Below are 12277 nucleotides of genomic sequence, written 5' to 3'. Positions count from 1 at the left end.
CAACTAGAAAAAAATCGCCCATATACAGCGGGCTTTAGGTAGTTCGTAAATGATAAAGATGCAAACAGTCTTTTGTTTCGTATATCGTTTATCACGCAACGATTATTTGTACGTGATGTCACCTGTCACGCTGTCAGGTGTGGTGCGAGGTTGCCAAACTTTAATACAATTTAAAAAATAAATCATTTTTTGATAAACAGTATGTAATAATAAGTATTCGGGACGTGATTATAAGTGGTTGGGGCATATTTCCATTTGACTAACTGCTTTAATACTAGCACGTGACAAATATCTACCAATTATAGGCGATCATATGTAGGTCGGAATGTTAAAACTAAACAGATGAGTATATGCTCTTAAGAAATGTAGATGTCGGTTTTGTTGGGAGGTCATATTTACGTGCGTTCGGTACAAAATATAAAACTGCCTTCGGATTTTCAGTTTTGAAAAATGAAGGAACGGTAGGAAAAACAAAACGCTTGTAAGTAAATGCAGCTTTTTCATTTTCTTTCGCAAAGCTTTTGTAAGAAAACAGGCAGAACCGTAACAATAATAATGATATGTGCGGCAATATAAAGTTATTGTAGGTACAAGAGACGTGCAACGAAAAATACACTTAATCAAATTATGTAAAAATAATATTACTTCTTGTTGTTTACTTTGTTTAGGTCGTTCATCTGTTGAACTCAACAGTACCTATATTCGTATGCCGAATTAACACAGTTGAGCTTATTGAATATATGAACGTATCTGCAGAGTACACCACAAAGATGAAAGCGTTATTCATACACAAGTTTTTGATCTGGAAATTACCATATACATATCTAATTATTGTATTTATTTACAACTTTTATGAGATTTTACCTACAGTAATTCAAACGAACGGGCGCTAATATATTCTAAATAAATCTAACAAAACCATAGATTGGGATATTTTCCCATAAATCGAGATATTGTGTACATTTTAGCTATATGCAAATTGAAACAGATTTTTGATAGGTACTTGATGAGTAGCAAATTTAAAGTTTTAGCTGCCGTTCACGAAAGTGTTGCCGCACGGTCCGTTGCAACTGCAAAAGATCCTGGGACTGTGAGAACTGTCCCAAATGCCCGGACCGCATCTTGTGCACAAACCATTCAAACTGCAAGGAATTTCTCGCATTTGTCTAAATTGATGTAAAAGGCCTCGCGCTTTTCTGGCTATCAGAAGTCCATCCATGTACATTGCTAAAAAGGCAGAAGTTTTTTTTTTCGTTGGAGTATTATGGTTTGGCACCCACCTAAAGAACTGAAATGCAAAAGCATTTCATCTGCCCTAAGATCCTGAGCTATCACATCGTTAGCATAGACAGAAATTATTGACAGGCACAGGAACAAGTGAAAATAGTCGGTCAGATAATTGGCCCAGCAACTTTCCCACATCTTTAAGGCCACTGCTTCGGTGAATTCTCTTTTAAAGCATCTGCAATCGATAGTTTCATTATCAGATCATTTGTTAGCCATTTTACATACAACAAAATCCATCTGTGACAAAATAGGAGCTCCATCGCGTCTTTGTGATTCTCCAAGTGGGCGTAAAACTTGGGAACCATTAGTTTAACTAATTCCCTTAAATACCTACAAAGCCATTTTTCAACAAGCTCTGCAGTGTTGATATAATTACCTAAGCGATCTATCCATGTCTCTATCAGTCGGCGTAGCTACGAATACGGCTCTCTGCATCAAACCTACAAAACACCAAAAGGCGGCTACTTCGTCTTTCAGCTCACAAAGCACTGGTGATAGAAGATCGCTCATCCCTTGGGTGTATCTGAAAATGTACTAGAATTAAACCGAACTCTACGCTGAAGCAGAAACTCACCCTAATCCTGGATTGAATATTGCATAATTGAGCAGAATATTCTTCATTATTATTAAATTTGGGTTATTGTCTCCTGCAAAAAATGGATTTCCCCTGTCAGTCCTGATTACGTCTTTTTCCACAACACTCTGGATTTTTCTCTGGAACTGATTCAGCTTATTTTCGTTTAAATCCAATCTCCTTCTGGTGATTTCTTCGTATTCCTTCGAATCAAACAATTACCAAAAAACCTACTCTGAAAAACCAAATTACCTGTCTTCTAATTTCAGCAATTTGCAACCTCTCCTCGAAAGTGCTTTGATATGGGTAAACATGTAGCAAAAAAGGCCACACCTCCTTCCTAATATCTCTGTCCATTCCTGAAAAAAATACGTGCTTTCTCAATGCCAAATCGTCGTCAAGCTGTCCCGTCTCGCCGAATAAACTCCTAAAGATTTCTTCTGTTAGTTTAGGGACTTGCCCTTCCTCAGGGTGTAGTTCTATTTCGGATACTTCAGGGCGACACACCATAAAGTGTCTAAAGGGAAGGTTCTCGTCTCCGCCTTAAAAAAAAATCGAAGTACGCATTACGAACTGAGATAACGAATAAGTTCTATTTGCTTCACGAGGCAAAATCGTAGTAATTTTACTGTTGCAGCGATATTCAAAGACGAGACCAAGACGGGGCTGAGGAATTACCATAGTTTCAGCACATTAAAGGCATTTTAAATTATTTCATTAATCGGGTGTATGTACTCACCTTTAGCTGATTTAATATTGTGGAGCAACGAATGCCACTGATGCAAAACTTGAGCCAAATGATCAAGTCCGCCATGATGGAAATGCAAGATTTTATACTGAGACTCCCTAGAAGCCACCACTAGTTGCCCACAAGTGCAACTATTGTCACTAAAGAACAATCTAGAAAAAGTAATTTTGAAAAACACTCCAAATAAACTCAAATCTTGCACGTGCCTCAAAGATCTCATTTGACTGAGATCAACACTAAACCTCCTACATTTATGCAGTTTTTTTGCTGCCAGGATTGGAGAACTGTTGACACTCTCTGGAAATGTAAGATTGTGCTTCTGCATCAAATACTCAGGGGTGGTTATCCAGTTAAACTGACTATCAGTTGAGGTTATGCTGGCACTTCTAGAAAACTCAAACTGCTCCAAAGGATCTTTGATACTATCTGGAGTCTGGATTATCTCGATTTCCGGATTCGAGATATCCACGTTGATGTTGATGACCGAGTTAGTCTTGTCGCTTTCTTCTGAGCTAAATGATTCAGAATTCTCAGTTTTGTCTTCAAAGTTGAGAAAAGGGTTGGTGCTTTTGAGCTCAATACTGATGGGTCTCGAGTAGGTAGTATTGGTGAATGAGTCATTTGAAGCCAGACTTTCCATGCTGATTTGCTTTTTGTACAAGTTCGTGGAGCATTTGGAGAGGTCGCTATTAGGAATCCAGGTCAAGAAAAGTGTATGTCGTTTGACCTCATTATATTGATCTATGAAAACTTTAGTGGTCACTGTTAGGTATCCTACAACAAGAAAGAACATTTTTTTTCTATTTTATTTTGTGATGTGTGGGGTAGCTACCTGGATTGTGGAGAATGTCATTATCATGTCTGACCATTGCGGGAGGATGTACGCAGACGTTGTTCTTGCAAAAAAGAACTTCATTGTTTTCGCAGTTTAAAGACTTTTTGATTTCTTCTTCGCAGCCTAAAATGAATGTGGAGGCTCGACGGAATATATCCGTTAAAGGCATGTCTTTAAATAAAATCCGGTCAGAAGATTTTATAGCACAATAACTGGCTTACCCCGAATCGTGCTGTTCTCGCACTAGACCCGAATTTAAACAGCAATTTCCTGCAAAGCTTGATAAGCCTCAAAAACACTTAACATAATTATTTATGCATTCTGCACACAAGGCTAAATTTTATCAGAACACTAGTTCAGCCATATGTCGTGGCAGCCGCTTTCCACCATATTCCTTGGCCCTCCTACAGTCCCGATTTCCTACTAAAATATTGATTTTTTTGCTTAAATGTCACATTTATATGCCATGTGGCACCCTGCGGGGGTATTTCAGGAATGACTGGATTTTTAATTTCTGGTAGGCATCGGAGGTTTGGTTCATGATCTGAAACTCTCGCGATAGGTATATTGGTAACTGAAGATTTATAGATCCAGGAAAAGAAACCGAAAGGGATTAAAATTCAACTTTATTTTGTATTAACATTGATTTTCGAATTTGCTAATGAACGTTATTTAACGCCATTACACCTATGCGGTTCTTCGCAAATATATAGCAGTTTTATTCCGCAAGACAAGTCATTCCATCCAACATGCTTTTTGGAATCATTATAAACTCCATATTGTACGCAGTTTTCGCGTATGTAGTTGTTATCAGCGAATTTCTTGTTGTCTGATCTAACGACCGTTTTGTGTAGTGTACACGAGCCCGTAGAGGTCCAGTAGAAGATACCATTGCCTATGTTAGTTCCAGAAAGCCAATATCCATCTATGAAGAGAAATTTTGGCATTTAATCAATTGATGATTGCTCAAACTCTGAGATCATTGGAGCTGTGACTATTAAAAAGTGCAAGGATTTTACCAGATAAGTTTTAAAAAAGAGAAAAAAAAAAACGTGTGTTAAGTTTTTTAGATATCTTAGATACCCGACGCATTTATGGGTTTCACAGAACTGCCACGGCTCTATGATTTAAGGGAAAGCGTAATCTTTTTGGACATTGCAGATTTGCGATTCAAATCCGCTCACATCCATATTCTTTTTTCAATTTAATAATGATTACATGATTGCGAGGAGGTATATTTAGCTCCCGATAGTTCTTGGACGACCCAATCTGAACATTCGTCATAGTAATAAAATGAATATTTTGTCAAAGAAATATTGGATTCACCTGCGTAATTGAAAATAGTGTGGCAATGTGCCAGCGTTATGACGCAATAAATTGTATTTGAGGTTGCCTACATCAGCGTCTAGTGCCGCCAACGTTTCGTCATAGATATTGACTTTATAAACTTAGTGGTCCCCTATCTAATGTCAAAGTAGTCCATAAGACGTACTGGGGGCCACTTTTTATTAAATTTGGATGTTTGCTGTTATGCACATCGAGCTTTACTGGGGTTAGATTGGGATAATTATAATAAAGTCCGTTTAGTTTTTAATTACGATTAAAACTCATCACTTTTAATATGCTTTATTTAATCTCGTTACAATTATCTGGTTCTTCGCAAATATACAGGAGTTTTGCACTGCATGACATGTCGTTCCAGCCATTGTTAAGTTTTCTGGAATCATTGTAAAGTCCAAATTGGATGCAATGTTCGCCCACATTGTAGCTGTCGCCCGTTTGTTGGTTATCCGGTTGGTCTATCAGCCATTTTGTATAGTTAACAAGGGAGCCTGTTGAGGCCCAATAAAAAACACCGTTGCCTAAGTTTGTTCCGGAGAGCCAGTATCCTCCTAAGTGGGAAAAAATATTTCAATTTTTAGAATTTTCAGAAAACTGACATTATAGATAGAAACTTGTAAGTACCGACGAAAAAGCAACAAAGATCTTCATTCTAGCCATGTTGCACTTACGGGTATATTGGTGTTGTTGTAAGAACGTCTCCAAATCTTTCTCTTCCTTTTCCGTGATAATACTAGCCAGCTCCATTCCGGCGCTTCTGCAGTTTATCAGCGCTTGAAACCACGTTTGCTGAAACACGGTAAATCGTGAACGAATCACATTGAAATAGGAAGTATAGTACATTTTTTTACTTACAAAGTCTGTGGAAACGTGATATTTTACGTTCAGAGATTTCGGATTGACTGCGTGGCACGAAAGGGAAACTGAAAGAGGTCAAAACTTTGATGTACATTTGAAAAGGGCTTTCTCTAACTTTAACGATAACCGAAGTACTCCACGTTAACCTTGGCAATCTCGTAGCATTCGTTTCTTTAAAATGTTCCCTACCGGATACATTGAATTGCGTTTTTACACTTTTTTTAGCATATTAAATTTATATCAGTCGTCGCCATTTTACGTCAGGCGGCACTCAATCGTTATATTTTGTGACGTGAATAAAAAGTGACGTCATTTGAATCAAATTTTTCATGTTGACATTCGGTGCTTCAAAAGAGTTTTAGCATGTTAGGTATGGTGTCATTCTGACGGACGTTACAAAATACGAATGGAAAATTGCTTCGAGAATTCCTTCGAAACGAAGAAACGAAAATAAAGAGAAATGTACGTCAACACGTATTTACCAATCGCCAAGAAAACCCCTGGTTCATTTCAGCAATGATCAACTAGTACAATACATTTACACCTAGATGTGAGATTAATCGAAAAATTGGTTAGAAATCGCTTTGAAATTAGACTAAACACGAGAAAAAACTAGTAAAATTAAGCGAAGTTTACGTGCAAAGACATCTATTTACTAATTGCCTAAAAAATCAGGGTCTTAGGTTTTAGGCCGCTACAACGATGAACTTTTTGTTGGAAATCCGCTGTGCAAAATTTATTTAAAATTTTAACCAAATCACAACGGAATTTGCCTCAATTAAGCATACCCACCTACTGCCAAGGTAATCAGCGAGATTCCGACGGAAGTCATGATCATCATACCATATTAAGTAAGCACTATTCGATTGAATTTAGAAACCGTACACAGAAAATTTCTAACTCAGTTGTCACAGCACGAAGCAAACAAAATGTCGTGGTTTGTTGTCAAAGATAAATAGCGACTTAACAGACAAATACTTGGAATGCAGTAGAATGTGTCATGGAAATTCGCGTTATCTGAGTTTGTTGTTGGTTCTGGTTAAGTCGGATTTTCCCACCTCCACAAGACACGACGACATCAACACGCTAAGAAAGCGTCTGTTTATGACATACGTAAATTAAACAAACACAGTGCCGGGAATTGTTCGGTAAAATAGTATTAACAGTATAATTAGGACTACACCAAACTGCCACCGTGTGAAATTTTGGTTGTCGAAGGCAGAAAAAACGAAGAGGGGATTATGGGTCTTTGTTTTCACTACTCACCGAAGGTGATCCGTGGAAACCTGATTTAGATAGAATGGTGCCATTGCAAAGATACTTTAACCATAAGTTTAAGATTTTTTTATTCATCTACCTTATTAAGTCGGTAGCAGCTGCAAACAGTAGTCAACCGCAGAAGTATTTCGTGTTCAAAGAAGCGGTAAGTTTTATTTTAATAAATAAGTTGAATAACATTGAATAACAAATATTTATTTAGGTTTACACGTTTCTGTGTGTGTAAGTGATCAATAGAGCCGCAGCTCGTTGATTTCAACGATTTAAGTAATTGAAAGAAACCGAATAATGAATTAAAGCAAATTAAGTTTTTGACGCAAAACTTCGGTCTTGTAAAAGTGTTATTGTCCTTCAGTCCCAATTATTTTAATGGCTTCAAATCTAGATAATTAAAACTGTAACATTTTATTCAATAATTGATGGTTGGAATTTCTCAACGGCTTTAAGCAAAATATTTTTTTAACTACTTTCAGGTAAACTGGTACCAAGCTTTAATCAATTGCAAAAGTGCTGGGATGGAACTAGTTAGTATCCACTCCGAAGCGGAACAGAATGAACTGGAGCTATTTATGAATGATAAAAATGACCGTAAGTGCATCGAACATTTACAGAATTTAGTCGATTCGACTTAATCGTGAGCATATTAATTGGTCCTAAATCGGTCGATACGTGCGTTCACATGACGATGCACCCATGCAGTGACCCTAGGAGAGAGATCTAAAAATAATGTTTTATGCTTTTTAGCAGTCCACAACATACTAATTTAAGAATTGTGTGTTTGCAGTTAAGCAATTTTTCTTCGTCGAGCAAACATTTTTTTCTAGAAGTTTACTGGTTAGGCGCCACTAAAGAGGGCAACGGGCAATTCTACTGGCTTACGGGACATAAAATGGTCTACACCAAGTGGTTGGTGGGCCAGCCGGACAATGCCAAAATCGTCATCTATGACAATAAAGGGGAGTATTGTCTAGGTTGGGGTACCAGGAGTTGGCCAGAAAATGCTCCAGAAACTCCAGGGTGGAACGACCTTACTTGCACTATTAAGATGCCTTATATTTGCCAAAGATTTGATTACTGTGTTATTAAAGATTAAATTTAAGTTCATAGTTCAAATTATTGTAAATAAATACACACGACCATAATTACGCAGTACAAAAACATATGCTATATTTACAATGAAATTGATAAGTGGGGCATACATGAAGACGTTACATTTGTAAACATCAAGAATATCGTGCGTAAAAAAAAACTGTTAAATAGGCTTAAGAGAAGTTAAAGACATTTGTTTGTTCGAGATCACGAAGAACGTATCAAAGGCATGCGGGCTCTTTGTTAGATCATTCCAGAGCGTAATTGACCGATTTTTTTTTTTTAACGCACGATACAACAATAATATTTCTTGACACTAGTGCCAATAATTATATCCCTAACGCCATCGAGATTCAATATTCAAATTGTTGAGTTACTTCAGGTGAAAAGATTCTCGACTGTGCTGCGTCATATATCGCTTTCTGGACTTGGAATGGGGAAGTGCGTACTTCAGCTTGCTCCAAAACCAAGGATCTTTCCACTCTACATACGTGTTGGTCTTCAAGTAGGTCTTTATCTCATCGTCTAAAGTCTCCTGATCTAAATCCCCATACAAGACTACAATTACCTGAAATCGTAAACATCGTAGGAATTTTTCTGGAAATCGGCTGATAACATGATATTTTCTTACCCTAGCTCTTCCTTCGTTGATGGCCTGTAAATGAGCGGTTCTAAACTCCATTTTCCCCCACACACTTTCCATAAAATTGTTGGAGAGCACCACCAAAGTCCTTCTCGAATCCAGGACAGAATTAATGATTTGTTGGCTGATAAACTCTCCTGGCATCCAATCTCTATAGTGAACACACACTTTGAACGGATGTTCTCCAGATTCTAACTCTGAAAAGCAAATAGTAAATAATATTTGTAAATGGGTTTCGTTTCGGTTATGTGCCTGGCATAAGATCTTCATGCACAAAACTCTCATCTTTATGAGAGTAACTTATGAAAACGTCATAAGTTTTGTCCTTGTCCAGCTCTTCTTCAGCGACGCACCACAAGCACCAGTTCTTGGAATACAAATAGACTTTGATACTTATTCTGAACTTGTAATAAAGGGCCGCAATGGCCGAGATCACAGCTAATGGTATGGCCAAGCCCAAAGGAAGGGCTACTTTCAGAAGGTTCGCTTTCTCACATCCTTTCGTATTAATGAGGAACTCTTTGGTTCCTTGACATGTTACCTCCGAGTATTTTACCTGGGAACGGAGCACGTAATACAATTTCTTGTACTTATTGTAAGAATTTACTTTAATGTTGTTGAATTGTATGAGAAACTTCTTTAAAGGATCAGCTCTGCAGTCGCAGTTCCAAGGGTTGTCCTTCAAAGACACGTTTTTTAATTCACGGTTTTTGGTCAGAACCTCGACGATTTCGGAAGATAAGGTTGTCAGATGGTTGTTGTCTAGTTTAAGGACCTTTAAAATGATCAGAAAACCATCAGGAAGTTAACCAGTTTTGAAGAAACTTACCGAGAAATTCTGCGGAAGCCACGTCAGCTCCTCAATATAGTTTCCAGACAAATCCAGTCTGGATACGTTAGTGTAATCCTTAACCCTAATCTGCTCTTGGGTATTAAGCATGTTTCCATGTAACATAATTATCGTCTGATTATGCTCATATCTATCAGCAGATAATCCGGTAATTTTAGGAAAAACAGTCAAATTGCGATGAGAGCAATTTACATTTATGGCGTTATCGCTTCTGGTATAATAGCAACTGCACTCGTTTGGGCATCTTGGGATATGAATGAACGGGCAGTTGTCGTGGGGATATCTGGTATAACACAAGTCTTCCTATAGAATTAAAGCTCGACTTCATATAGTAGCTTCATAAACTGCTACTTACCCCACTTGTAATTTGAATTATAGCGGTAAGAGGCTGCAACGGGGATGCTTGTTCAATCTGATAATGAAGGCAGTTGCATTGAAGTCTGTTATAGGATAAATCTAACATTATTTTCCAGGACTTATTACCCGGATCTTTGGTGGTATTGAAGTCAATAATGTTATTGTGAGAAAGGTCAACTTCGATATAAATGGATTGGTTGGGAAACTTCTCCTTTTCCTGCAATGTACTCACATCTAAGACGTAACACTTCGATGAACTCGTTACTTACCAGTTGCACATACGTTATGTTGTTATAGCTCAGATCCAAATGCTTCAGGCTGATTACATTGATCAGCAAATGACAAGGAAACTTGTCAATTGAGTTATTTTTTAGCATTATATCTACAGCTCGGAATCCGGTCGAAGCATTACGAAATTTTTGGATTAAGTTGTTGTTTAAGTCTAATAATTGCAAATTTTGTGCATTTATAAAGACTTGGGAGTTGAACATTGTGAGTTTGTTGGAGCTCACATAAAGGCTCTTCAGTTCTTTTAAAGGCAGTAGCAAATTCTCCGATAACGAATTGATGGAGTTGTAACTCAAGTCCAGAAGCTGCAAGTTCCTTAAACTAGCCAAAGAATCGTCTTCTAAATGCAGAATTCTATTATTTGATATGTTCAAAACAAGGAGCTGTTCGCACTTCTCAAAAAAACTTATAGGAACTTTGCTCATTTGGCATCCACTGATGTTCAAAGACTTTAGAGCACTTAAATTCGAAAAAGTTCCAGCTTTAAACGTGAGGTTCATGTTTTGAGACAAATCCAGATGTTGCAATTTGGAAATTGTCTGGAAAGTGTCCTCTTCGATGGAACGTAAATGATTGTTGCTCAAGTTTAAAAATTCCATATTCGGAGCGGTAACGAAAAGACTTTTATTTAAAAATCTAATTCGATTGACGCTCAAGTCCACGTACGTCACGTTGGGAATTAAATGCACGACCGAAATTTTGTTGTTTCTTAAAATTAATTGTTTAAGATTGCTCAGATTTCTCAGGGCTGCGTCCTCTAAAGTTTCGATGCCATTAGAGGACAAATCTAAGGTCTCAACATGAGACAAATTCCTTAGATAATCTTTGAGACTAGGCACCTTTAAATTATTCACTATCAAAGTGGTCAACTGAGATCCATAGGTCAAAAACCCCTTCTCCAACAACATCACATTAACACCGTTATCCTTGGCATTCTTAAATCTCAAATACTTCAGCTTATTATTATGAAGAATCTCGTCAGAAGCGCTAAAATGATTAAACTTGTTTGAATCCAAAGTAAAACTGACTTCTCTGGCGTTGGTCTTCCTGCATCTATCAATCATATAAGCTAGAGTTAGAGGTGTTCCGTTATCTATGGAATTCAGGTAACGTGCGTCAAATGCCAAGACATCTTCGTTGGTGGGTGAATTGGGGTCTCTACACTTTATTTCGATTTTCCCAACGTTGAGGGTGATGCTCAAGTTGTCAACGTTGGGAGGAGCGCAAGACGGGATGGTCGAATTGGGTTTAAGGCAGTCGCATCTTGAGGTGGTGCACGTTTCGTTATTTTGAGCAAAAGTATTGCGGGGGCTACAGAGAATGATGATCGAAATGGGGAAGATTCGGCTCAAATGGTGCAAGTTTTTGAACATGACGAGGCTGAAAATAAATCGATACTTTAATATATATTTATAGATTAGCTAAATGTTGTCGTTGGTACAGTGGATTTTCCCTAAAAGCTGAAAAATCACGATAGGTAATTGGGATGTTATGATGACTTAAGGAATGCTATAAAATACTGGCGGTGCCGGATGAAAATTGCTCCTTGTGTAAGGTGATGTATGTTTCGTTTTCTCAGAAAGACCCGTTCCAGCTTCCAGACTTCGTCAAAATATTTTCGTTTTAATAAATCCCTGGTGCCAACCAAAGCGTGATTCCTTAACCAAACTGTCGACTTCAATGTGAAGCGCAAATTTCGCATTTTTTGGGTTGTAAACAGATCAGAAGCTTGTGATCGGCTTTTCTAAGAACACATTTTCAACATATTTTGTATATTTATGTAATACTGTCTTGTTTTACAGATTTTAACACAAATTATATAATAGTAAAGATAATAAATGACGTACCTCGTCGGGCGCACGTTCAGTACCTACTTCCCATCTAACTGCGAACCACTTTTGATTTCGTCTACATTCTCTTCACCGTTTCGATTCGACAACCACTATCACATTTTTACCCCGTTGGACACTGCAGCTATCTCAACGATAACAAGTTCCAAATTACCATAAAATTTGCAACAATTTAACCAGCAATAATTAAACCTCGTTAGTGCACAAACCCGAACATACTAAAACCAGGCGAAACGCATCGTTTTCCCATATTATTCAGCTTCAATGTCAAACGAGAAC

General features: G+C 37.6%; 4 protein-coding genes across 5 annotated transcripts; 1 reads left to right on the top strand and 3 right to left on the bottom strand.

Moving 5' to 3' along the window:
* Positions 1 to 258: 258 nt before the first annotated feature.
* TBC1D16 (TBC1 domain family member 16) lies at positions 259 to 3918 on the bottom strand. Of its 2 annotated transcripts, XM_066283639.1 has the most exons (10): positions 3666 to 3918; positions 3442 to 3615; positions 2816 to 3383; positions 2601 to 2761; positions 2114 to 2403; positions 1862 to 2064; positions 1664 to 1810; positions 1513 to 1617; positions 1281 to 1462; positions 259 to 1227 (listed from the first exon to the last, which is right to left on the bottom strand). In XM_066283639.1, exons 2-10 carry the CDS (start codon positions 3611 to 3613, stop codon positions 1028 to 1030), a joined length of 2028 nt encoding a protein of 675 aa, XP_066139736.1. In that variant the 5' UTR covers positions 3614 to 3615; positions 3666 to 3918; the 3' UTR covers positions 259 to 1027. The 2 variants fall into 2 exon arrangements, with proteins under 2 accessions (XP_066139736.1, XP_066139737.1); XM_066283640.1 differs by having other exon boundaries at positions 3442 to 3918.
* A 1136-nt stretch (positions 3919 to 5054) lies between these two features.
* On the bottom strand, positions 5055 to 6576 carry LOC136339984 (CD209 antigen-like protein D). Its single transcript, XM_066283664.1, has 4 exons — positions 6436 to 6576; positions 5641 to 5708; positions 5457 to 5574; positions 5055 to 5336 (listed from the first exon to the last, which is right to left on the bottom strand). The coding sequence occupies exons 1-4, from the start codon at positions 6482 to 6484 to the stop codon at positions 5071 to 5073; spliced, it is 501 nt and encodes a 166-aa protein (XP_066139761.1). The 5' UTR covers positions 6485 to 6576; the 3' UTR covers positions 5055 to 5070.
* A 357-nt stretch (positions 6577 to 6933) lies between these two features.
* On the top strand, positions 6934 to 8023 carry LOC136339983 (C-type lectin mannose-binding isoform-like). The gene is made up of 3 exons (XM_066283663.1): positions 6934 to 7066; positions 7395 to 7509; positions 7746 to 8023. The coding sequence occupies exons 1-3, from the start codon at positions 6944 to 6946 to the stop codon at positions 8012 to 8014; spliced, it is 507 nt and encodes a 168-aa protein (XP_066139760.1). The 5' UTR covers positions 6934 to 6943; the 3' UTR covers positions 8015 to 8023.
* A 40-nt stretch (positions 8024 to 8063) lies between these two features.
* On the bottom strand, positions 8064 to 12228 carry LOC136339972 (protein toll-like). The gene is made up of 8 exons (XM_066283637.1): positions 11996 to 12228; positions 10130 to 11528; positions 9859 to 10077; positions 9483 to 9806; positions 9261 to 9428; positions 8906 to 9209; positions 8642 to 8850; positions 8064 to 8578 (listed from the first exon to the last, which is right to left on the bottom strand). Exons 2-8 carry the CDS (start codon positions 11519 to 11521, stop codon positions 8384 to 8386), a joined length of 2811 nt encoding a protein of 936 aa, XP_066139734.1. The 5' UTR covers positions 11522 to 11528; positions 11996 to 12228; the 3' UTR covers positions 8064 to 8383.
* Between the last annotated feature and the right edge of the window lie 49 nt (positions 12229 to 12277).

The sequence above is a fragment of the Euwallacea fornicatus genome, chromosome 7 (assembly GCF_040115645.1).
Source record: "Euwallacea fornicatus isolate EFF26 chromosome 7, ASM4011564v1, whole genome shotgun sequence".
Classification (NCBI taxonomy): Eukaryota; Metazoa; Arthropoda; class Insecta; order Coleoptera; family Curculionidae; genus Euwallacea; species Euwallacea fornicatus.
The sequence above is the reverse complement of the archived record's forward strand: the minus strand, read 5'-3'. Positions and strand labels throughout refer to the sequence as shown.